This window comes from Erythrolamprus reginae, chromosome 1 (genome assembly GCF_031021105.1).
Source record: "Erythrolamprus reginae isolate rEryReg1 chromosome 1, rEryReg1.hap1, whole genome shotgun sequence".
In the NCBI taxonomy this organism is placed as follows: Eukaryota; Metazoa; Chordata; class Lepidosauria; order Squamata; family Dipsadidae; genus Erythrolamprus; species Erythrolamprus reginae.
This window is the reverse complement of record NC_091950.1, coordinates 226,793,352-226,818,742: the sequence shown is the minus strand read 5'-3', so window position 1 is coordinate 226,818,742 and position 25,391 is coordinate 226,793,352. Positions and strand designations below refer to the sequence as shown.

Genomic DNA, 25,391 nt, shown 5'->3' with positions numbered 1-25,391 from the left:
CCCTTTCTGAGGGCAATTTATAGCAAAAAGGCCCTCCTTTCCATATGCAAAACACTTCCTGCTTCCACCAACAGGCTTCTTCCACTGAAGAAGCCCCTTTTCTCTTCCAGAATAATTTGATTTCACACCAGCCCTTCCTCTGCCAAAAACATTTTACTTTCCGTTGACTGACGCCATCAACTGTGAGATGCTTCGAGAAAGGCGGCTAATGATATACAGTATGCATACAACTAAGAAAATGAAAGCTGTTAGGACTGCTGCAAAAATTGGTACTGAATGGTAAAACTTTAATATGTAACAAAGAAGATGATTAAATACAGACCAATATATCATATTAAAATAATATACAACTATTTAATTAAAATACAATGAGTACATTTCAGATATTGTCTTTTAGGACCAGTTCTTTGTCCTAACCTTTCCTCAATTTTCAGTGTGCTACTCCAAGCCAGGTCTGGTCTTCTTGCTTATCAGTGTCCACAGGAATTTGGGTAGAAGGAGCAAAGCTGTATTGTAGGATATGATTATAATTCACATGTGTGTGCTGCTATTACATACCTGTCAAACTCTTGTTATTCTATTGGATGTTTTTATTACTATCATCTTTTTACACAATAGCCAATGCTTGCTAAAAAAAATTCCATCTTTACAAATATGGAAGCTAGCTGCCTATTAGTATGTTAATCCATGTGATTCCATACTTCATACATTTCACTCAGTACTGTGTATAATGGAAAATTCTCAGCAGCAGATCTTAAATGCTCCCCATTTCACTAGGCTCTAAATTAATATATTCAAAAACTCTACAAGATTTTTCTCCGGCACAGCAGACTCCCACACTGGCAGGTAGTCTCTGTCTCAGGCATACTTCCAGCTTGATAACCATAATCCCATGTAAGTTCAGTTCCAGCTTTTACACGTCTGCAAAGCAAATATGCCAAACAATTAGAATAATAGTAATAATCTATGGGGATTTACACTTTTACAATTGTTATAAATATGAGATGGGTGGAGTTTAAGATTACCAACAAGGTAGCAACAATGTCTGCTCTTCACATAATTTACAACTATCTTGGTGATAAGAACTGTACACAGTATTCCAAAATGTGATCTCACTAGTGCAGTAAAAAAATGGTACTTCCCACGATCCTGATGCTATCCCTCTTACCGATACAGTTTAGGACGACATGGTCTTTTTTGGAAGCCACAGCACACTACTGGTTCATACTCAAGTGGTGGTCCGCTAGGACATCCATTCTCCCTAAGTGCAGGATCTTACCTTCCTTATCACTGAACTGCATTTTGTTTGCTACGGCTCAATGTTCAAATCTGCCAAGATCTCTCTGTCCTCCAAAGTGTTAGCAATTACTCCTGGCCTGTCATAGTAATAGTTTACTACATTTTAATTTTAATACTATTAAATTTGAATATCTAGCAGATAGTGCTTAAGTAGTGCTAATCAATATTTCTGTTCTTAACATAATTAAAGAAACAAATGAAACCATGGTTTACTTCACTACAATATGCTCTGTCCCTGGAAATCATGGAGAACATTAGCAAGAATGAAAAGCCAGGAAAATTATCTCTTCTGCAACAACTAAAACTGCTATTGGTTTTTAATAATGGTTTGCAAATCAACTTTAAAACTTGCTTTCTGTCTCTGGTTTATAATTAATATGATTAACATTTAATAATATCTAAAAAGTTTAGAGCATTTGCCCAAGATAAACATTCTAAGATCAAGTAGTTATTAATCAATACATACTTATATGGCCGCACACTCAAATCCCAAAATAACTTCATCAATTCCTTGAAATATCAAGATTTATTTACAGTTCAGAGACATAAAAATACATTACTTCAGATTTAATCGCTTTTGCTATAAAAATCAGACACAATCATAGAGTTGTGTCGTATTTGCTTTTATAAATGGGATAAAACTCTTTCTATTATGTTTTTATTTTTATATGGCTCAGCAATAACACCATTCCATTTTCTGCCTTCTATATTATTCAATAGAAGATAACCAACCACAAAACATGTATTCAGTTTATACATTTTTTTCTTAGTGGAAATCTATTTTTGCTCACAGAATTATGCTTAGGATTTGTTAACAAAGAAAAATGTCAAACCTGTTTGTGAAGAATGCCACCCAGGGGTAATTTCTGTTGTGAGTCTCTACAAATACACTTTGTACAAAGAGATTAGGAGAGCAGCTGTGCTATAAACAAAATAAATAACAGTTAAAATAGAAGCACCTGTTTTCTTTTAATATACATTTTGTGCACATTTGGATAGTTTCTCTTGGCAAACATAATCTAATTATGAAGTCAGGTATGAATATGAGTATGAATGTTTGAGCAAACTATTATTTTCTGTAACGTTTAACATTAATGAAAGAGAGAGAGAGAGAGAGAGATAAAAGGGTTTTAAACAGGGCCAAAATCTGTGTATTTAATATCAATAAGTTATAAAACTATAGTGCTGTTTTTTGATATATTTTATATGTCTTAGGTACATTTGGGTGACCCCTTTCCCTAAGGAAAGAGGTTGTGGTTCAACCCAAGCAAGTCTTAGTGGCTTTAAGGTTTTGAATGTTCTCAGGCTAAGGATCTTCCATTTTTGATTCTGGATGAGGTGGCATTGCCTCAAACAGATATGATGATCAATATGGAAGTCCTTCTGAGTTCACAACTTCTTAAAAGAGCTGGGACAGCTCACCTTCAGGTTGTGCATCAGTTATGCCTGTTCCTGGATTTGAAGGCCCTGCTCAGTGTTATTCATTCCACAATGACCTGTCTGGACTACCACAATACTCTTTACATGGGGCTGCCCCTGAACATCATTTGAAAGCAGTTGCAGAATGTGGCTGCATGTGATTACTTAGTGTATATAAGCTGTATTGGTTGTCAATGTGTTTTCAGATACAATTCAAAAAGCTGGTTGTCACCTTTAAAACCCTTAATGGTTTGGGACCTGGTTACTTAAGAGAACATTGTTCCCACTTGTTTCCATTTGACTGGCCAAGCAGGATGGGCATATTCTGGGTCCTTGTTTGGGTCCTTGTTTGTCAGGGCCCAGAATGTGAACCTGTAGCGCCCACAATATTGGACATTCTTTCTTGAGATCAGAATGTCCCCATCCAGCAAATGACATGACTCCCCAAATAAACAGACACTGTGGAAATGTTTGCATCTCACTGGGAAACCAAGGCCCCAGAGTATGGAGGAAGAATGGAGAGGCACACACTGCAAGATGCTTGAAGTCCAGTGTGAAGTTTCCACAGTCTGTGTTGACTCCCCCCGGAGATTAGAACTGCCCCCACCTTCCTTGCCTTTCGTAAACTCCTTAAAACCCACCTCTGCCATCAGGCATGGGGGAATTGAGACATCTCCCCCGGGCCTATATAGTTTATGTATGGTATGTTTGCGTGTATGTTTGCTTTTAATAATGGGTTTTTTTAGTGTTTTTAAATTATTAGATTTGTTGTACATTGTTTTATTGTTGTTGTGAGCTGCCCTGAGTCTACGGAGAGGGGCGGCATACAAATCTAATTAATAATAATAATAATAATAATAATAATAATAATAATAATAATAATTTGAGGAGTCATGTCATCTGCAGGTGTTGGTCCACGGTGCTTCATTAAGTCCAGAGTCAACACAGCCATCTACCAGGAGATTTTGGGGCATTTCATGCTTCCTTCCACAGACAAGCTTTATAGGGAGGCTGACTTCGTTTTCCAGCAGGACGTGGCCCTTGCCCACACTGCCCAAAGCACCAAAACCTGGTTCAATAACCGTGGGATTACTCTGCTTGATTGGCCAGCAAACTCGCCTGACCTGATCCCCATAGAGAGTCTATGGGGCATTGCCAAGAGAAAGATGAGAGACATGAGACCGAACAATGCAGAAGAGGCACTGAAGCATCCTAGTCTTCCATAACACCTCAGCAGTGCCACAGACAGATAGCTTCCAAGCCACGCCACATTGAGGCAGTAATTGCTGCAAAAGGGGCCCAAACCAACTACTAAGTACATATGCAAGCTTACATTTTTCAGAGATCCGATATTGTTCTATGTACAATGCTTATTTTATTGATTGCATATAATACTCTAATTTTCTGAGATTGTGGATTTGGGGTTTTCATGAGCTGCATGTCCTAATCATCACAATTATGACAAATCACAGCTTGAACTATCTTGTTTTCCATGTAATGAGTCTCTCTCATATATTACATTTCACCTTTTAAGTTGCATTACTAAAATAAATGAACTTTTTAATGAGTATTCTAATTTTTTGAGTTTCATCTGTAGGTGGCTATATAAATTGAAACAAAAGAAGCAAAGAAATACAACTTACATTAAGGAACCTGCCTACATTGCCTTCGCTTGTGGCATCCAGCAAACAAGGTTTCTCTTCATTCATTGGGCATGCCTCAATTTCTGCTGCCTCGTTCATACAAGCAAGTTCCTGCTTGTTTTTCTGGGTTTTTCCCTTTATTGTGCAGTCTGATTCAAGTATAACTTTATGTTGTTTTTTAACTTCTTTGTCATCTTCCATAGGCAGTTTACTTTTCATTACAGCATCAGAAAGGAGAATCTTGTTATGGCAATCAGTATTAGCTTCAGAATTTATGGTGTTTACCAGTTTCTCAAATTCTCCTTGCAGGCTTGATTCTGTAAAGAAGCATTTCAAGATCAGCATATGATTTAGGAACGTCTCACAGTCTTACACCTTCCAGTATTTTGTATAGATGCTTTAATTTAAATTTGCTGGACCAATTTATTAAAATATTATTTTTCATTCTGAAGCTCTATCAGATTCAGAGTACAATCATGGCCATACCTATGTTTTCAGTATTTTGATCAAAGGACAAAGCCACTTTGCATTATCTGTTGGTGGCTGCTTACAGGAGATGCACTTTTTCCAGAGATAATGACAGGTTAATGTCATTGCACACTCTCTGCTTCCTGAGTTCACATATACAAATCCAGGAATAGGCACAACTCCTTCAAGGAGCTGCCAAGACCTCGTAGCAAGAAGTTACACTCCAACCTTGGCAAATTTATATGGTGTAGAATTCTGGGACTTGAAGTCCACACCTCATAAAGTTGCCAACGTTGGAAACTTCTGCTCTAGTCAGCTATACATTCTAAACTATTCCAACCAAGTAGATCATCATTGCTCAAAACTCTTCAAGTCAGAGTATGAGTTATTTTAAATATTAGATTTGTCATATGCTGTTTTATTATTGTTGTTAGCCGCCCTGAGTCTATGGAGAGGGGCAGCATACAAATCAAATCAAATTAAAAAATAGATAGATAGATAGATAGATAGATAGATAGATAGATAGATAGATAGATAGATGAGAGAGAGAGGTAATATTTAAGGCTATCTGGAAACCATGGCAAAGGCTGAATAATTTTTCATGCTTTTACATTTCATTTATGTAGGTTTTTTAGGACTCTATTGATTGTAGTTGTTTTAACTCCTTAATAGTACAATTTTATTTTCAAATTTCTGGAAAATGAAAAAAAAATGGTGCAACTTTACGTTTATCTCCTTTTTTAGTTGTGGAAGTTATTCTTGTTCCTGACATCTGACACAAAGAATTCTCATCTTCATCAGAGCTGGCAGTAGTAAATCCCTTTGAAGAAAGAAATCTAGTAAGAGTAGGCAAACTAGGAATTTTAATCCTGGATTTCTTTTGTTGGTTTCCCAAGGTTTTTCTTGAAGCCAACTGGCTTTCTTGGTTCTGGGATACAACAAAGACCTTGGGGAAGAGCCTTCTCTGTGGGGGCCCAGGCACTCTGGAATCAGCTCCCCCCAGAGATTTACACTAGCCTTCCATAAATGTTTAAAGATCTGTCTGTGCCGTCAAGCTTGGGGCCATTAGACCCTAGCCCCCTAGCCAACAAGTGTAGTATGTCTTGCTGTGTGAATGGGAATGAATGATTTTAAATGTTACTAGAGTTTTAAAAGTTTTTTAGCTATATTAATTGGATTTTTAGGTATGTATATGGTATATTGTTTTGATATGTTGTGAGCTGCCCCAAGTCCTCGGAGAGGGCCAGCATAAAAATCCAGTCAATCAATCAATCAATCAATCAATCATATTTTTTGCTGATAACGAAAACTTGACAAAAAATCTCTCTCTCTCACACACACACATATATAAAATGCTTTTTTCTATTGAATCACCCTGGCATACCCAAATATGGGAATGAGCACACAACTTCCTTTTTGCTTATCGGCCATTTTTGCTTATGGTGTTTCCCAACCTTGGCAACTTGAAGATATTTGGACTTCAACTCCCAGAATTTCAGATATCTTCAAGTTTCCAAGGTTGGGAAACACTGGTCTAGACCAGTGATGGCGAACCTATGGCACACGTGTCACAGGTGGCACACTGAGCACACGAGCTCTTGCCCTAGTTCAGCGCCAGCATGCATGGGTGTGCCGGCCAGCTGTTTTTCAGCTTACACAGAGGCTCTGCAAGGGCATTTTTGGGTTCTGGAGGGTCTCAGGGAAGATTTCTTTTCCCTCCCGAGGCTCCAGGAATACCTCTGGAGCCTGGGTAGGGTGAGAAATGGGCCTACCTGGGCCACCAGAAATTGGAAAACAAGCCATTTCTGGCCTCCAGAGGGCCTCTGGGAAGTGGGGGAGGCCATTTTTGCATTCCCCAGGCATTGGTCTATGGGTGTGAGCACTCGCGCATATGCACACGGTTTCAGCACCCAAGGAAAAAAGGCTCGCCATTACTGGTCTAGACTCTAGAGGTTAAAGCTGCTGCCTTGCAAGGCAAACTCCACAGGTTCAAATCCCGGTAAGGGTATGGCTAGCTGAACACACACACATTCTTCTAGGGGAAAGAGGAGGAAGAAACTGTGCAGGATAATTCATCAACCCCAGTAACTTTAAGATGCAGGGACTTCAGTTCCCAAATTCTCAACTGGCATGCTGAAGTCTACATATTTTAAAGTTGTTGAGGTTGAGAAATACTGTGATATTGTATTATTATTCACTGAGCAAAGTAAGATCTTCCCTAATTACCTGGCTATCAAATTTAAAAACAGAACAGATTTGAAATATTCAAATTATAGATTAAAATAAAGTAAAAAGCCAAAAAGCAGTCTAAAAATAAATGCAGAATATTTACCAGTTCTCGCCAGTATTTTTGAAGAAGGGATGTTTTGGTTTTAGGTCTTGTAATAGTTTGAACGTTCCGATTCTTGCATGAAGTGTAGTTCTGAATTCTGCTAACAGAAACATGGTTTTATATATCATACGTTAAAGTAGAATCCTTTAAACTATTTTTTAATTATTAATACAATAATTGTCCTAGTAATTATCCAGAGTTTACAGGAAATTCCGTGTCATTCTGTGGAAATTTTGTACTAGTAAATGCCTACAAAGATTACAAATTTACCAAAACTTTTTAAAAATGTAAACAGATCCACTTGGAAAATTTAGCATATTGTATTGAAATAAGAGAGTTTGTATAATATTCATTCTACTGAAATAAGAGAGTTTGTATTATATTCATTATACAAACTATTACACACTTAAATTATTGAGCTATGTTGAAAGCCCAGCTTCTACTTAATTTGAGAAGAGCTTTAAAGCATTAAAGAATCATTTACAGTCTATACTGAAAAGATTTTGAACTGCTGTAATAAAGACAGGAGTGAAATTAAAAATTGTTTCCTACTGGTTCTGTAGGCGTGGTTTGGTGGGCATGGCAGGGGAAGGATACTGCAAAATCTCCATTCCCAACCCACTCTGGGGCCAATCAGAGGTGGTATTAGCTGGTTCTCTGAACTGCTCAAAATTTCTGCTACAGGTTCCCCAGACCCTCCTGAATTTCACCCCTGAATAAAGGCCATCACTACACTGTATAATAATATTATCATTTGCATTTTTTATGTCGTAAGGCTCTTTTCACTCTACTTTAGAGTGATGCAATATTTATTGTTTTCAGCAAATAGCTGCTGCTACCACTTTTTTTTTAGCCTAAACTATGGCTATAATATAAATCTAAACATGCTTTCCCTTTAGTCACCTGGAGGCTCCTCCCCCACCATTTCAATAGATGGACATTTAAAACATACATTTAAGGCTCTCAAGAATACACAACAATGAAGAAAATATAGAGGCTTATTAAATTTAGAGGTGAGGATTAAACATCAGGAGAGGCAAAATATACAAGGAATAGTTTGGGTAGATTCAGCCACAGTGGGGATTAAGCCTAAAAATTTATCTTGAAAGAAATCAGCCATTTGCCTTCATATCAACTTCCTAATACTACTCTCAGTATTCTGAACACATAATTCTGAGTTGGATTGTATCTTCTCTGTGGGCTTAATTTCTTTCTCTTTTTTTACTACCACCAAGGAACCAGACTCTCCAACAAACTTCTTCCTCGCTACTTAATCTCAAAGGGAGAGGAGCCATGCTTACTCAGAGCAATTGTGTATGTATTCTAACATAGATTTTTAAATGCTTGTATTGTTAGAAGTACACATTACACTTACGATATTAATGAGTCACTACTAGATAGACCAGTGATGGGAAACCTTTTTTTCCTAGGGTGCCAAAATAGTGTGCGCAAATGCTATTGTGCATGCACAAATGCCCACATCCATAATTCAATGCCTGGGGAGGGCCAAAACAGTTTAACTCCCCGGCCTGTTTCCCAACTTCTGGTGGTCCCAGTAAGCTCATGTTTCGCCCTCCCCAGTTTCCAAAGACTTCCTGGAGCTGGGGGACGATAAAAATGCCCTCCCCCATCCCACAGAGGCGCTCTAAAAGCCAGAAACACCCTCCCAGAGCCTCTTTGTGAGTCAAAAATCAGCTGGCTGGCACACACATGGATGTTGGAGCTGAGCTAGGGCAACGTCTCACGTGCCAGCAGATATGGTTCTGCGTGCCACCTGTGGCATCTGTGCCATAGGTTCGCCATCACTGAGATAGACTATAAAAATGACTCTGTCCAGATTCAAATTGAAGGAGCGCTAACTATTTAAACATGTAATTGTTGTTAATTTACCGATTTGGTTGACCTTCAGCATTCAGATGTAAAGATTGTTGACTTCCAGTGTCTTGAGTAAGTTCATTCTCTGAATCAGAACAGACTGTATCCAGTTTTCTCTTTCTTGAAAATAAACTTTGGTTGGTATTCTTATTAACCTCTTCAATTTTGCCACTATTTTTACCCTGGTAATGATGTTCACCTCTGGATATCAATTTCCCTAGAATAAAATACTGTATTTATGAAATTTATACTCCATGTATTGCAGTAAAAAAAAGATAAACATTTAAGGAGGGCAAAAAGGTTATCTCAAATAAGCCTAAAGCGGATCTCCCCTTGCTCTACTGATTTTATGTGTTAGACATTCTAAATCTAAATGCAGGATAGGAATACATTTAATGTTAATTCCAGGTTATATTATTTTGTACCATTCCTTTCAATTGCAATTCACTGACAGTAAAAACTGACAGAACTTACCGGTAAGTCTATTTGGGATAACTGAGAAACAAGAAATTCAATTAACATAGTGCATCAGCAAGCAATTTGAAATCTTTTCCCACTGAAACAAAACAGCTTGAACAGGACAGATTAGTGAGGACATACTTGAATATTTTTCTTCCTCATGTAGTAATCTTAAGTGGTTGAGTGCTTAGCCACTTGCTTCACTGAATTTTGGATGACCTGGAAGTGAAACCAGGTCATCCAAAAATAAAGAAGTGATTTCTACTCCGGAGGAAATACGGTTCTATTTCTGCATTCCAGATTAATATATGTAATTATGACTGCAAACTAAAATTTCAAAAATCTATGCATAAATTCAGAATAACTTCTGAATTTCCAGGATGCTATTAGGTCAGGGGTTGGTAAAGGGAAAACTGTAAGGGACTAAAATAGTCCTACAGGAAGAGGTTAGAAAAGCCTCCCTTTTAGCAGATGAGAATGTACTGAAATACTGTATTTTATTAATTCCATTTGCGATATTCCTAACAAAGAATGTTCCAAACCAGCTGGAGCATTTCATTCATCTCAAAGCTCTAAAATGCAATTTGCTGGTGAAGTAGCTCCCAAAGGTTTCAGTGTAGTATTCACTACACCATGAGCATTTCTTTGGGGGTGGAGAGAAGGGGATTTTAGATATTTAAGAATTATAATATAATATCCAATTAAAGCAATTATAGTATCAATAATAGCTATAAAAGAGGATATAACAATGACCCTGAAATAAAGCTGTTTAAGACACTGGGTTAAGCCAGCTGATGGTTAAGGCACAAGACTAGAAACCTGGAGTCAGTGAGTTCTAGCCCTGCCTTAGGCATGACTTTGGCCTAGTTACTCAGCTCAACTCACCTCTCAGGGTTATTTTTGTTGGGAAAATAGAACAAGGAAGGACTATGACTGTGTTTCCCCAAAAATAAGATCCTGCCTTACATTTTTTTTGGACCCTTGTTGCCATGCACTCAAAAGCCTGATTGGCTTATTATCAGGGGATGTCTTATTTTTGGGAAAACAGCGTATGTATATTCATAGCCTTGAGTTACTTATTAAGTAATAAAGGAGGGAAAATAAAATAATTAAATAATTAAAATAATAAAATAAAATAAAATGTTAGTTTTCTAGACAGCTTTAGAGAGAAAATATTGCCTAGTGAGTCTTGACAAGATACTAGACAAGATTCTTTTAAGTAAAATAAAATCACAACTGGAATACTAATTTCTTTAAACATTTTTTAGAGGTAAAGCATCTATTTGAAATACCTAACCACATAGCCTGAAAATAGAAGAAATTGTAAAATTGTTCCTACAGAAACAAATTAAACTCAATGAATATTTATGCAAATATGATTTCAACATTGGAATCATAATATTACTGAAACATTCAATGATTATTCAATCTTCTATTATGTTTCTGTGTATGTATGGATAATATGTGTGTGTGGGTATATATACATCAAATAAAATCATCTATATTTAAAATACTTTTGCTCTACCTGCATAGGTACAAACAAATGTTCCCTTGTCAATGTCATCAAGGCAGCGAACTCCCCAGCCTTTCTTTTCAGTGCTGAAAACTTGTAAGCGAACTTGAAGGCCGTGCTGTACCAATCTGTTCTGGCACATGTTCTTGTCACAGCTGCAGAGGAAGCTGCATTCATAAACTCTGATACATAAAACACAGATAAGATAAAGGAGGATTAAAGTGTAGGTGAGCACAGACAGATAACCAAACACACACACACACACACATTTACTCCTCTCTGTCTTCCAATATGGATACTGCTTGCCTGGACAGAGAAAGATAAAGATAAATAGGCAATGAGCATTTGTACTCAAGGCAAGACAAATCAGTAGATTTCATAAGAAAATAACAAACGTATGAAGATTCGGTCCAATTGACTAGGCAAATAGAAATCAACAATGCCTTGCAATGTATCAGAATTCTTAAAGTGTACAATGATGGATAATGTTTTAAAATGTATATATTTGCTAACAATTAGCATTCTTGGATGAATGCATTTATTTATTGTTTTAACAACTACTGTAATTCCTTAACAGAACATGTATTTATTGATGCTTAGGTTCAATACAGAGACACAATGTAATACAGGTCGTTCTTGACTTAGGACCACAATTGAGAATTTCTGTTGTAGAGTGCTCCATCGCTGGAGGTTCTCAAAAAAAGACTGGACAACCATTTGCCTTGTATGCCATGAAGACTCGTGCAATGAACCCTGCAGAGGATTGTATTAGAAGACCATTTCAAGTCTTACGACTCTGTAAGTTGATGCAATCATAAAGCAAATCATCACATGACTAGACCTGATTTTACAATTATTTTTATCACAGATATAAAGGGAATCATTGCAGTCACTGGACAAATCTGATTTCCCCAACTGACTTTGCTTGTTGGAAGCTGGTTAGAAAAGTTGGAAATTGTAATCACATGACTATATTTACTACTTGTAAATGCAAACTAGGTGCCAAGTAACTGGATCATGATTACATGTGTTCTGTCGGCATGCCCCAACCGCCCGTAATTACAGGGTAATTAGTCCAAAAAGACACACACCACATGATAGAAGGAAAACCAAAAGTCTTTATCAACAGAAAAGCAGAAAAAATTCCCTTTTTAAATGTCAAAGGGATTTTCTGGTACACACAAGGCACAGGTTAAATGTAATCCAATTTCTCACCCAGTAACTAGGAAATTGAGTCCAATTCCAAAGTCCAGAAAGTCCACAGTCTTGAACAGGGAAACAGCAAAACCACGATCTTGACGAAACTATGAATTAGATAAACTTCCACAAGGCTAAACCAGCAGGCTGCTCTTTTTATCTGTAGCACTAATTATAGCAGCCCCACCCAACCACAGGTGGCCTCACATATCTCCTGTAATAATCCTTTAGTTGTTCTCTCCTATGCATCACTCTACGCATGCGTGGGTCTGTCATAGGTTCTTGTTCAGAATCCAGAGATGATAAGGATGATTGATCTCCTCCTGGGCTTTCTGCCAAACTCCCCTCTTCGTCAGAGGAGCCTTCGTCGGGAAATTCTATCGGGAGCAAAACAGGCCTATGGCATGTGGATGTTTCCCCCACATTCATCTCCACATTCCCTGGGACAGGAGCTGGGCCAGAGCCAACCACAACAACATGACTATGGGGATGGTGCAACAGCTGTATATTTGAATATAAGTCATAAAGCACTTGTCTCAAGGCTGTTGTAACTTCAAACCATTGATAAATTAATGATAAGTCAAGGATATCAGGTATATTCAAAACAAACACTGACCAAAACAACACCTTTACACCCTTTTATTTTAGGATGCTCCTCATGTAAGTAATAAAGAACAGGTTTACATATAATGCAAATACATCAATTTGGGATAATTAAAATTCTCTAAAAACTGCCTATAGTTTTCAGGTCTAAACCTAGGTTGCAAACACATTAAACTATAACCATCTGAGGGCACCAGGATATCCAAGCTCAAACCTAGATTCATGAAGCAGTTTTTCAACACAATTTCTAATAATTATAAACTATTATTTAAAAGGGAGAGGCAGTCTGGTATAATGATGCACCAAGCTAGAAACCAGGAGACTATAAATTCCAGTCCTGCCTTAGATATGAAGTTAGACTGGTGACATTGGCCAGTCCCACACTCTCAGTTTTAGCAAGCAGAGAAACCACAAACCACTTCTTAAAAATCTTTAAAAAAAACAAACCTGCAGTCGCCTGGCATCAACCCTGATTCAAAGGTATCAGATTAACAGTCTAGTACAGAGAGTAATATCTTCAGCTGTATTGAAAAGCCATCTGAAATTTGCTACCCAATACTGCCTATATGTACAGTACGGTCAAATGGAGAACCACTTGAACGTCACCAGCATTGACCAAAATCACTGTTAGTCAATTGTAAATTGCAATTGCAATTTACTTGGAACGGCTTATATCCTTATATCTTTATGCCTTTATGCCTTAAACAGCAATAGATAATTATCCTGGGTCCTTGGGAAGGCCTCATACACAATGTTCCCTCTAATATTTTTTTTAGTGTGTGCGGAAAAGTATAGTGTCTGAGCGGTACATTTTCATGGCCGAGCACCTGAATTTTTTTCACATATGTCACCCAACAACAAGGAAATTAGTGTTGTTGATTTCAGAAAACCTCCTTTTGGTGTGTTCTTCACACTAAGTAAGTAAGTAAGTAAGTAAGTAAGTAAGTAAGTAAGTAAGTAAGTAAGTAAGTAAGTAAGTAAGTAATAAAATAAAAAAATAAAAAAAATAAAATATATAAAACAAACAAACAAATACTTTTTGCTGATAATGAAAAAAAAGGGAGACTAGTATAGTCTATTTCAAGCTCTTTTGCTCTGAAACTATCTTACTGACATTTGAACCTGTGGGTTCTGTCTTGCAAGGCAATAACTTTAACCTCTAGAGTCTAGACCAGGGGTCCCCAACCACCGGGCCGCGGACCAGTACCGGGCCGCGGGGCATGTTGCACCGGTCCGTGGAGTCAGCAGCTGCCGGCCCTCATGCCGCCACCCCCTCCCTCCAGCGCTTCGCCTCCCGCCGGGCAAGAGGCCTCAGGAGGGACAGAGGGACAGAGGGGTGGGAAGGACCGAGAGGCTCAAGCCTCTTTTGGCTTCTGCCGTGGGGCGCTTTTGCGGTTTTGGCTGGGGAGAGGCAGGAGGGCCAGCCTGACCCCCTCTCTCCAGCGCTTAGCTCCCACTGGGCAAGAGGGCTTGGGAGGCAGGTTCTGCCAGCCATAGAGCGATGGCGGTAAAGAGGGGTGGGGAGGACCAGCACCCCCATGCTTAATCCCGCCCCAAACCACACCCCTTTCCGCTCCCACCGGGCCATAGAAAAATTGTCTTGCTGAAACTGGTCCCTGGTGGAAAAAACGTTGGGGACCACTGGTCTAGACCACAGGATTTCATTCCTTAAGCTTGTTCCAGGGAAGAGCCATATGTTTTTTTCTGTCGAATCACCCTGTTATACCCAAATATGGGAGGGAGCTCATAGATTCCTTTTTGCCCACTAGCCCCTCCAGGGGTTCTTAAAAAATGAAAAGTGTAAAGAAATTTTCATTGTTTTTTTTTCTTTCCTCAACAAGTATCTTTCTTGTATCCCAAATTAATATGATTGTTTTCTTAATTTTCACACCTCCCTTCAATAAGAATTAAGGTGGCACTGGAACTCTGCTGGTGATTGGCCCAAAGTCGCCCAGGAGGTTTTCATGCCTAAGGCAGGACTAGAACTCAAGTCCCTTAATGATTGGCTCCAAGTCGCCCATTTGGCTTTTATTTGACGGTGGCATTAAATCTTTAATGATTGGGACAAAGTCCTTCATCTGGTTTTGATCTCCAGACCCTCTCCAGGCACTCCATTTCCCCCCAAGACAAAAGACTCCTTTTGCAGTTGCGCCTCAAAGCCAACCTCCCCCTCACTCAAACAGGCAGCTGTCATTCAATCCTGCCCTGTTGCCTCACTCCCAGGTCAGGCAGGGCCAGTGATATGTTTGAGCCCCTTCCCTCCAGCTGCCTTTGCCCCCCCTTGGGGCTGGCCGAGCAGAGAGGAATGGAAAAGAGGGGGTGCCTGCCAGGATGGCTGGCGGAGGCTCCCTGTGCCTTTTCCCTCCCGGGCCACATTGGGGCTCTAGCTCCTGAGGCTGCAGTGCCCCGCTGAGAGCAGCTGGAGGACCAGCCCGGGGGGGAGGGGGAGCAGTCAAGGAAAGCCGGTCTTGGGAGGAGCTGAGAGCAGGAAAAGCTATGGGCAGGCGAGGGCTGCAGAGGGGGAAGCTGGTCTTGGGAGGAGCGGAGGAGGGTTTCTGTTCGTCCAAGGGAGTTGGGTGGGGGAAACGGCTCCCGGCTCCTCCGTGGAGGGAGCAGAGGCAAAGAGCAGCATTGGCAGAGGGGCAAACCTGGAGGCTCTTGGAAGGGGGGAGGAGGGTGAGAGGGAAGGAATCTCCTGGGGGGAAGGCGGGTGGGGAGGCATGTTCCCCATGACTGCACAGCACTTGAAAAGGTTTCTTATCGCCGCACAGCTTACAGGGAACAGTGCTCATGGGTGGATCAGAACCAAACCCAGTCTAAATATCTGGCTGTCCAACCATAATAATATAAAACAGCAACACAACAGAGTTTATATGAGTGAAACAAGTGATACAATGTTAACCACAGTATTCCTTACCCGCTGGAAATAGGTTCCTCCAGTCTTTTATAAGTATAACCGTGAGATGGTCCATTTCTTGGAGACATGGAAGCTTTCACGAAGGCTCTTTCAGTAAGACGAAGGCATGTACATTTTGTCCTAGAAAGCACATAGTAGATCTAGTGGAAATAAGGATATGAAATAAAGCAACACGGCCCATTTATTCCCTAGATTCTGGTGTGATAATATTTTCAGAGAAAGCAAATATATTAAGTGCTTTCCTTGGTTAACTTTATTTGGAATTTTGATGGACTTCTCCATTGATGGCCATATTTCCACATTTATGTAATTTCACAGAATCATCTTAATGCTCTACCATTTCACATGCAAGTGAAGAGCAATAACACAGGATATTCCAGGGAAGATATTTCCTTAAGTTTAAAAACTAAGGCTTTCAACAAATTACATTGCAAGCTGACCTTTCCCCTTTAAATAGGACCTTTCAAGGTTCTGCATATTTTGTAAATAAAAATAATCAAGTGTTTGATCTCAAATCCTGTAGATGCCTGTTACCATTAACAAGGCATTAAAGATACTGTGGCAAATCACCCCATTATTTCATCAAACATACTTAAAATAAAAACTGTATTCAAAATGCTGCTTAAAAATGGATAATCATTCACCTGTCAATGCAGCCATCAGTACAGTTGCAGGAGTCAAGAAAATTGCTGGAGAAGTTGTTCAAGAAGTATCCATGGGGCAAAGAGGTCTTCCGGTATTTAAAGCAAGGCAACCGATCGTGGTCGATATCATTACAGAATGACACTGGTACAGTCTCTGCCCCTTGGCTGATATCTGGATCATTAACAAATGCCTGGGGACTAGAACTGCTTCTGAATATCTGCACATAGGTATTGAAAGAAAAGTGATCTAAAAATAAAAAGCTGCATTCTGTTTGAAATAAGTAATTCTGTACGTCTTTGAAATTTCTCAAGCTCTTTCCACAAGGAGCTTTGTATAGCACATCATGTGATTTTGAGCCAGAGTCTGCTTTGGCATGCCATCTCTGGAAGTGACACAGCATTGGCAACTTCAGAGGGTTTTCCCCTTTGTAGGAATCCCATGGTCTTTTGGAAAGACATTTCTTAGAACACACATGATCCTGGTAGAACTTGGAAGATGTCTCAGCAGAGTCTCCTTCAGCTCTTAAATAGATTCCCTCATCGACTTCCAGCCTGCCATTTATAGCCATACATGTTAAAATTAAAAAAAAAGTGTCAAGCAATCAGTAAGATGTTAGGATTTGCTCAAACAAAATATTGTTCAGTGAAACTGCTAATTCAATGTCTCCATGTTTGATGCATGCATCCTTATTTAAAAATCCTGCCCTCACAGCAAAGAGGAATGTGTGTGACAACTGCCTAGGCTGGTATATAATCTCAGTGCAAAGGAATTCTGTTGGGAATCAACAGGGGGAAAAAAGAGTGGCAAATAGCTATTGTATTAGTTGAACCCCTTAGAGCAGGGCTATCAAACTTACAGTCAGTGGACTGGATGTGTCACGTGCTGGCCCCACACCTGCCCAGTTTTGGCGGAGGGGGAAAAGTCTTAATACAGGTACGTCATGTGATCCCGCTGTGACGATGCGAGTTTGACATCCCTGCCTTAGAGAGTCTATGCTGGATTCAGCTTTAGGTAGACTAAAATATGGACAGAGGTGCTGGTTATTTATTATTCTGACAGCTTTCACCATCAGTTATTTGCATTAAGAAAGCAACCCAATGATCTTAATCGAATAATAATAAACTGTACTTCTACAATTTTCTGTTAATCTATACAGCAATGGCCTTTCATATTGTTAAATTCCACTAAGTTTTCTCTAAAAGAACCCAAATGGTGGTGTCTGCTCAGGTGGACGGAGCCTCGTGCTGCCTTCATGACTGGCTCTCTGATGACTGACAGACACGAGCGAAGTGGGAGCATTTCACCCCTGGAAATAATATGCAAACTTCAGAAATGTTCCACTATTTCATGGAACACGAAAGGAACTAAATCAGAGTCCTAATCATTGTTTTCATCAGAGCAGTCAAAAGAATTGAATGGGAAATCTAAAGTTACTGTCATAATTGTGACTTATGCAGTTACTGTAATTTGTGCGGGCTTATGTCCCAGCACCGAGCATAACTTTCATGGACTTACGTGCATTAGATTGCACGAATATGCCCTGCAGGTCTGCAGATTCTGCACAGGGTTTCCATCCTTGTACAGTTAGTGCACGCCTGAAAAAACACTGAAAAAAACCCACCAATCTTTTCTAAGGATACAAAATATATTTATAAGGATTCTCTTGTCACACTTATTTATTATTTATTTATTAGATTTGTATGCCGCCCCTCTCTGAAGACACATTATCAATACTAAGTTTTAAGCACATTAAAACTGCAATGTTATTATTATTGATGTTGGTGAATTAATGAGCAATAGCTAACCTGAGTTCAACAACTACCTGGCTAAATAGGGGAATAGCCTATTTATCCAGAAATCTGAGAACTATATAGCGCCTGCTGATGTAGGAACATATTTTGCCTAAAAGCAACTGTTTAAAACTCATCCAAATAACGAGAGAGGTAACTACTGTGAAAAAACATATTCTGGAAGTTAAGCCTGTGCAGTCCCTGATTACGCCAATTCTGAGACCAGGAACTCTGCACACCTCCCCACTTTTCTTTGTTTTGGGCTCTTTTCCTGGGTTGGGGAAGGAAGATGTGCCTCACATCAGTGACACACATAGCCATTGGCTGAGAAACAATGCCATGGAGATCACAAACGTGCTGTTTTAAAAGACAACTGGACTGCTTTTTCCTTGAGGAAAAAGAAGATTTTTCGTTTCTCATCCAAGAAACTGCATTGGTTCTAGCAGGATGACTGAGAATCGCCACAGACAGTGACACAGAGACATATGCTGATTGGGCAACACAGACTTGCTTCTAAAGATTCAAGGCAAATTCCTCCACCATTGGTCATAAAATGTTCAGCAATGTTTAGCTGTGCAGCCTTAGCATCCAAAAGAACTGTGCATTTGCCATTCAAAGGGCATTTCAATTTCTAGAAAAAGACAGGGCAATCAGAAAAAGGGTTAGGAATGCAGGCAGTGACCAGGAAGATGAATTGGAGAAGTGCGGGAGAGGAGGGCAGAAACTGAAAACAAACTAAAGAGAGAAGATAAAATAAGATCAAAAATAGACAAAATGATAGAGAAATAATAGGAAAGGCTAAAATTCATATTCAGAACAGTCGTTTTGACTGATGTGCTCTAATCTGTTTAGTGTTTACTTTCCAAATGAAGTTTCAATGAACTTCTAAGATATAAAAACAGCAAAAAGACAATTTATGTAGTTATAGAGTCTTACTTACAAAGAAAAATCATCTCCAGCATCTTCTGTAATTTTCCCTGGAGCAGACAGAGATAAATCCAGATTGCACATATGCTTATCTTCTTGAACAACAGGAAAAAGAACATAAAAACTTTAAGTATACATTTAAATTTACAATTTAGATTTATCACAATTTTGCATTGTTAAAATTAATGTTAATGCAAATATAAAAACATTAATCAGGCAAAAAGTATTTTAAATGTTAATTTATTATTTTGATATAATAAGAGGAATTCACTTTTTCTTCCTCACCTCCGAGTTCATGAAATATACAGGCAACTTCCAATGCACATAAATTAACCTGTCACTATCACGCTTATAAAAAGCTGGAGGAAACATGCAGAATAAAACTGTTACTGTAAAAACTTGGGGATGAGAGTAAACCTTGATGTCCCCACTCCAACTCCATAAAAACATTTGCACAGAATGGAGTCTGGTGGTTTTACCTAGCTGAAGGGCAGAGTTTGCGCTGAATTTCTTTTCAGTACTTTTAGACGTCAAGCTTAGGGACAAAATAGATGCAACACATTCGTCTTATATTTGATGCACCAGTAGGAACACTCTTTATCCCGTTTAAGTGATGAACAATGGATAAAGACAGCTTCTAGTAAAACAACAATAAGTGTTAAAAGAGGTAAACCAGCAAGAATTTGACTCCATAATATTCTACTAACAGAAGTCTGTCGATTAGTAAACCCACAGACAAACATGTATCATTGGAAAAGCAACTGCTTCACATATAAAAGCCATCTCCACTAAAATATCTGGAAGGGCTTGGTAACAATGAACTGGACAATATATTATTCTGACTCAATTCAGGGAAATTACACGCCTTGATACTGGAGATAGTGAATACTAAATTGATTGGCTTCATCTTTCCCAAAATGCTTACTGGAAAGCTTTTGATCTGTTACCATGAAATTTGAATTTGGGTCCCTCATAAAATATGACTATAGCAGGTTTTTGTTTTGTAAAAAATTAAAACCCTAAGTACCCAAATATTGAATCTGCTGGAATGGAAAATCCAGTGTGAAGAGTAGACAATAAGAATCAGGCTCAATTTCCTTATAGAAAAATCAGGCAAGAGCCAATGTGTGAGGAAAAGTAATTCATCAGGCTTTTCCTTCTGGATAGGTAAGAGACTAATGCCTATAGAAATAAAAAATGTCATCATCTGTTATAGCAAAGCAATGAAAATTTTCATACCATGTACCAGGGGCAAGAGGTCAGTCATACCCAGCCGAATCACAAGTGCCAGAGCTTGATTGCATTCTGTTTAAAATAACAAAAACAGAAAACTTGCACTGGAATATAGCATTTTAAAATGATGTAGATGTTAATAAACAGTAAAATGGTTTTTTAAGTTGATATTTGATATTTCTTAAATGAAGACCTCCATACATTTTGAGACAAGTGTGATTCCCAACCACTTATAGTCTGTTACATATTTAGTATCAAATACAGGTACATATTTTGGAACAAAGAAGCTCCATATGTGCAGTTATATTTTTTCTCCTACTTATTATTATCACAGAACTGCAAGGAGCTGCCAAAGTTGACAAATTTGCTCACTGCAGAATCTAAATTAAAACATTCCTATGAAAGACCAAGAGAGCCAGTTTGATGTAGCTGTTAAGGCCCAAGGCCCAAAACATAATCAGGAGATTGTGCCTTAGGCATGAAGCCAGCTGGGTAACTTTGGGCCAGTCACTATTTCTCCACCCTATGAAAGCAGAAATAGCAATAGCCAAGAAAACTGCAATGACTTGAGTCAATTCTGACAGTAAGCATATAAACAAATAAATATAAAGATCAAATAGAACCTGATTAAATATCCTGAATAAAGGGATGCATGCTCAATTTCATCTAATTGGTTCCACACTTAAGCTGATATCTCTCTTCAAAGAGAAGTGCCAAACAAATTATTCCCATAAGGTCACAAGGCAGTCAACACCAAGTTGTGCATTGAGTGCCAAACAATGAGTACTGGGACAAATTTTTGTGTCAAAATGGGTTGAGTACCAAATTTGATGAATTTCAAAGCAGTCCAGTACCAAAGTACCAATGTAGTTGAAATAAGATTTGCTTACTAAATTCAGCTGTAATTTCTGTATGGCTATTGTATCCAGTTCTAACCCTACCGTTACAAATTACTGCAAGGTTAACTTGTCTGCATAGGACAGGTTACTTAATATTACTAATTATACCTGCAAAACTGAGTATGAGTTTTGTTTTACTAATTTCTCAATTTAGGGATGACAATTTACAAACATGTCTAACCTTCACTTGTTGCAGTTCCATCTTTGATCTTCTGTTGCAAAGACAACAGTGCCTCGTGCATACACTCAAATATATTGTCAACTTTATTTTTTTCCATGTGCTTCCAGAGCCTTTTGGCGTCAACTATGAACAAACAAAAAAAGTTTTGTTTTACATTTTGGGTGACGGTCAACATCCTAACCCCACCTCACTTCCCAGAATGGATTAGCATAGATATCTATTAATGTGTACTACATCAGTGTTTCCCAACCTTGGCAACCTGAAGATATCTGGACTTCAACTCCCAGAATCCCCCAGCCAGCATTCGCTGGCTGGGGAATTTTGAAAGTTGAAGTCCAAATATCTTCAAGTTGCCAAGGTTGGGAAACACTGTACTACATAAATATGGCATAGACTTAAAAAGAAGAGTGTACAATACATATAGTGCAAAGAAATGATTTCTCCTACACGGAATACTACCCCCCCCCCCCACCAAAAAAAATCCCACTCGGTGAAAAATTCAATACAATACAAGATACTTTTTCAAAGAATATGTAAAATTATGGAATTTACCTGGGGAGGGAAATGACGTACAATGGTTTTAAGAGAAGATATGCAACGTGTGTTAAATATGGCATAAAATCATGCTTTAAAATCATGTCCTTTTCTGTGACTAAAATGCATCCGTGTCTTGGATATTATGTCTGTTTGCTAATCGGTGGCCAAAATATATTGAGTGATGATGTACAGTATATACTATATTAAAGGAAACGTTTATAATAAATAAATAAATTCAGTTCCAAAGGCAGCGTCTCCAGCGTAGGGCCTTTCACCTTCCAGCAGTGTTTCCCAACCTTGGCAACTTGAAGATATCTGGACTTCAACTCCCAGAATTCCCCAGGCAGCATTCGCTGGCTGGGAAATTCTGGGAGTTAAAGTCCAAATATCTCCAAGTTGCCAAGGTTGGGAAACACTACCTTACAGCAACCCTCCCTCGGTCCCGGTTCTCGCCCCTCGCTACCTTTCATTGCGTCGGCTTTTCCTTGAATGGCCCAGACCTTGCCCGCAAACACCCCACCGGCAGGACTCTGTTCAGCCGCGCAAAACAACAAAGCCTGCAGCACCCGGAGCTCCACGTCAACGGCAGCCAAAAGACAAAAAGCCGGGGCGGGAGTGACGGGGGTGAAGGAAAACGTTCCTCCCGCTAAGTCAGTCGTCTGCCCCAGCGGACGAGCCAGTGTACAGGAACTGCGGGTCAAAGGAAAAATGCGGCCAACCAAAACCTGACGAGAGGCCTTCACGACGACGCCCCCTCATGTCGGAAATGACGAGCACGTCTCGGAAATGAAGGGAAAGACATTTTAAAAGCTCCGCGATAGGTTCGATCAGTGTCCGCTTTATTGCAGGTGAAAGAGGCGGCTCACAATAAGTATTGGCTTCTTTTAGAACTACCCCAGCAGTTACAATAGGAGGCCGTGTGTGAGCGGGCTCAGCCTTTCTATAGCGGGAGGCCACAGGCCGTCGATTGGAAGCGATCCCGTAAAGCAGTGTTTCCCAACCTTGGCAACTTGAAGATATCTGGACTTCAACTCCCAGAATTCCACAGCAAGCGAATGCTGGCTGGGGAATTCTGGGAGTTGAAGTCCAGATATCTTCAAGTTGCCAAGGTTGGGAAACACTGCCGTAAAGTGACGCCGTTTGAGCGGGGACTGGGTCTGCGTCTTCAGACAAAAAATGCATTAAAATCTTTTAATGCTGCGAGGCATGTTTTAGCACTTCAAATACAAGGGTTTTCCCTCTTGGTTTATGGTATAGCTCCTGCTGAATGTTGAAGTAGCACGACTGTGAATTGTTTAGGAATCAAATCAGATATAGGATGCAAACACATTGGGTGGCAGAAAAATTTGGGGGAAACCAAAGTACAGTAGAGGTTTAATACCAGAATTGCAAAAAAAACCCGTATGGACAGCAAATGGAAGCTAAGAGATACTGTATAAAGCAGCCTATCTCTGTTGCGATGTAAAATTTTCCAAATCTGGCCTAGCCAAAAACAGATCACAACTTACCCAGATATGAATTACACAAGAGCTACAATGGGTACAAATGGCACCTCATAATTGTAGCATAGCAAAATACAATCGCAATTAGATATTGTTGGAAGAAAAATCCATCTGGTTCAGTTCCAAGCTGGGAGAAAGACGCTGGAAATAACATGGAGGCTGATTATTTATTGATCAGCAGAATCACACTGTGCAGTTCTGGGGCAGCTGACCAGTTGATCTGGCTTTACATGGGCTTTTATAGTGGTTTTTTGTAAAGCATTTTGCAATCTGGAGGCTATTTATTTATTTATTTGATTTATATGCAGCCCCTCTCAGAGGACTCACTTTGTGTGTGTTTATTATTTGATTGATTTTACTTGTTTTGCAAAGGCTCTGGATGGGCCTTAATTATAACTTCCTTAGTCCTAACACTATCAGGCATGTGTACAGTAATTTATCCTGTTTCTATTGCCTCTAGCCTGCCTTTCTAAATGGACAGGTGTTGTTTCCACTTTTCTTAATGAATAGAGTTAAGAAACTGAAGGTATTTTGTGAATAGGTTGATCCAGGATTTCTTAATGAGCATATGTTGTGGGCTATTAAGAAATGTGTCTTTAAGAGCATGTTTCTCAATTTCTCCCGCTGGGGAAATATATTCTGCTTCTTTCAGTATTCCCCAAAATATTTCATTCATTTTTGCTTTCTACAATGTGCGATTAAAAGTTCAGTACAAAGACACCAGCCAATCAGTGCCTTTAAAAAGCATATGCAAAGAACGTGAGGTCAGTAGCATTTATCAACTATTTTTGCTTTATGCTGAAAGAAAAAGGAAGAAAGCATCACACTCACTATGCAATGGGGGGGGGGGGCTGCATTGTGGTCAGATGACAAGGAGAGACCAGAATGGCTGTGTTCCTATTATACTTGGCTTCCCCCTGTTTCTCAAAAAGAAACTGGCTTCACATAATGCACATGATTACTGCGAACCAGGATTGACATTCACAACAGAATGAGTTGCACTGGATAAAGCAAACTCATAACTTCACAGTTTCTGACCATGTATGAAACCTGCAACAAGACTTGAAGGTAATAGCAGCCCTCCTCCTGCACCCTAGCCACTGATACTGAGTGGTAAATTCATTGCCTTGGAGAATCTTTTATAACCCCCACCCCACCGCCCAGTCTACTAAGGTAGTAAAAAAAATAGTTACACAATTTCTAAAAGCATTACTTTCCTTTATAGCTTCTGAATTACAGTCTATCAGTTGCCCCCTCTCTTTTTCTTTCTGAACTTTCAAAATTAAATCTTATTTATCTCAGTGTCACCAAAAAACCTCCTCTCAGTCACTTTATAGCTACAACTGAATAAATTCAGATCCATGCCTATTGTTATTCACCTGGCTGATGGAGAAGAGGATAGTGACATTATAAAACCTAGCCCTTACTTTTGAATGAAATCGCTCATAGGGCACTGGGCACATTAAACACTGTGAAAATAGAAAATTCCCTCCCGCCAGTAGAGGTCAAGGTGGATTATTTATTTGTTTGTTTATTTTATTTATTTATTTGTTTGTTTGAATTATATGCTGCCGAAGACTCAGGGTGACTCACAACATATAAAAAAACAATATAAAAACAATTCTAATCCCAATTATAAAACTGATCTAAAAACCCCCAAGTATAAAATTATACAACCCCACTCATTCATATCACAATCATACTGATGGCCAAAGCAGGATGTTAAAGCTCAACAGCCCCAAGTCTGCCGGCAAAGGTGAGTTTTTAAAGCCTTCCTCTGGGGGGAGTTGGTTCCAGAGGGCCGGAGCTGCCATAGAGAAGGCCCTCCCCTAGGCATTGCTTGGCTGATGGGACCTGGAGAAGGCCGATTCTGTGGGCTCTGACCGGTCGCTGGGATACATGAGACTGGAGAAAGTCCCATAAGTAACCTGGTCCTAAGCCATGTAGGGTTT

General features: G+C 39.3%; 1 protein-coding gene across 1 annotated transcript in view; it reads right to left on the bottom strand.

Annotated features, from left to right (window-relative positions):
- The window catches only part of SETDB2 (SET domain bifurcated histone lysine methyltransferase 2), a 64,356-nt gene extending 41,716 nt beyond the window's left edge, over window positions 1-22,640 (bottom strand). Inside the window, exons 1-13 of the mRNA XM_070759620.1 lie at window positions 22,401-22,640; window positions 21,401-21,523; window positions 20,327-20,392; window positions 19,101-19,182; window positions 16,370-16,921; window positions 15,726-15,845; window positions 11,021-11,190; window positions 9,052-9,253; window positions 7,162-7,261; window positions 5,556-5,649; window positions 4,362-4,678; window positions 2,133-2,221; window positions 807-921 (exon numbers count right to left, since the gene is read on the bottom strand). Coding sequence (XP_070615721.1) covers window positions 807-921; window positions 2,133-2,221; window positions 4,362-4,678; window positions 5,556-5,649; window positions 7,162-7,261; window positions 9,052-9,253; window positions 11,021-11,190; window positions 15,726-15,845; window positions 16,370-16,921; window positions 19,101-19,182; window positions 20,327-20,392; window positions 21,401-21,523; window positions 22,401-22,407 — 2,037 coding nt within the window. The 5' untranslated portion in view covers window positions 22,408-22,640. The remainder of the gene's footprint in view (window positions 1-806; window positions 922-2,132; window positions 2,222-4,361; window positions 4,679-5,555; window positions 5,650-7,161; window positions 7,262-9,051; window positions 9,254-11,020; window positions 11,191-15,725; window positions 15,846-16,369; window positions 16,922-19,100; window positions 19,183-20,326; window positions 20,393-21,400; window positions 21,524-22,400) is intronic.
- Between the last annotated feature and the right edge of the window lie 2,751 nt (window positions 22,641-25,391).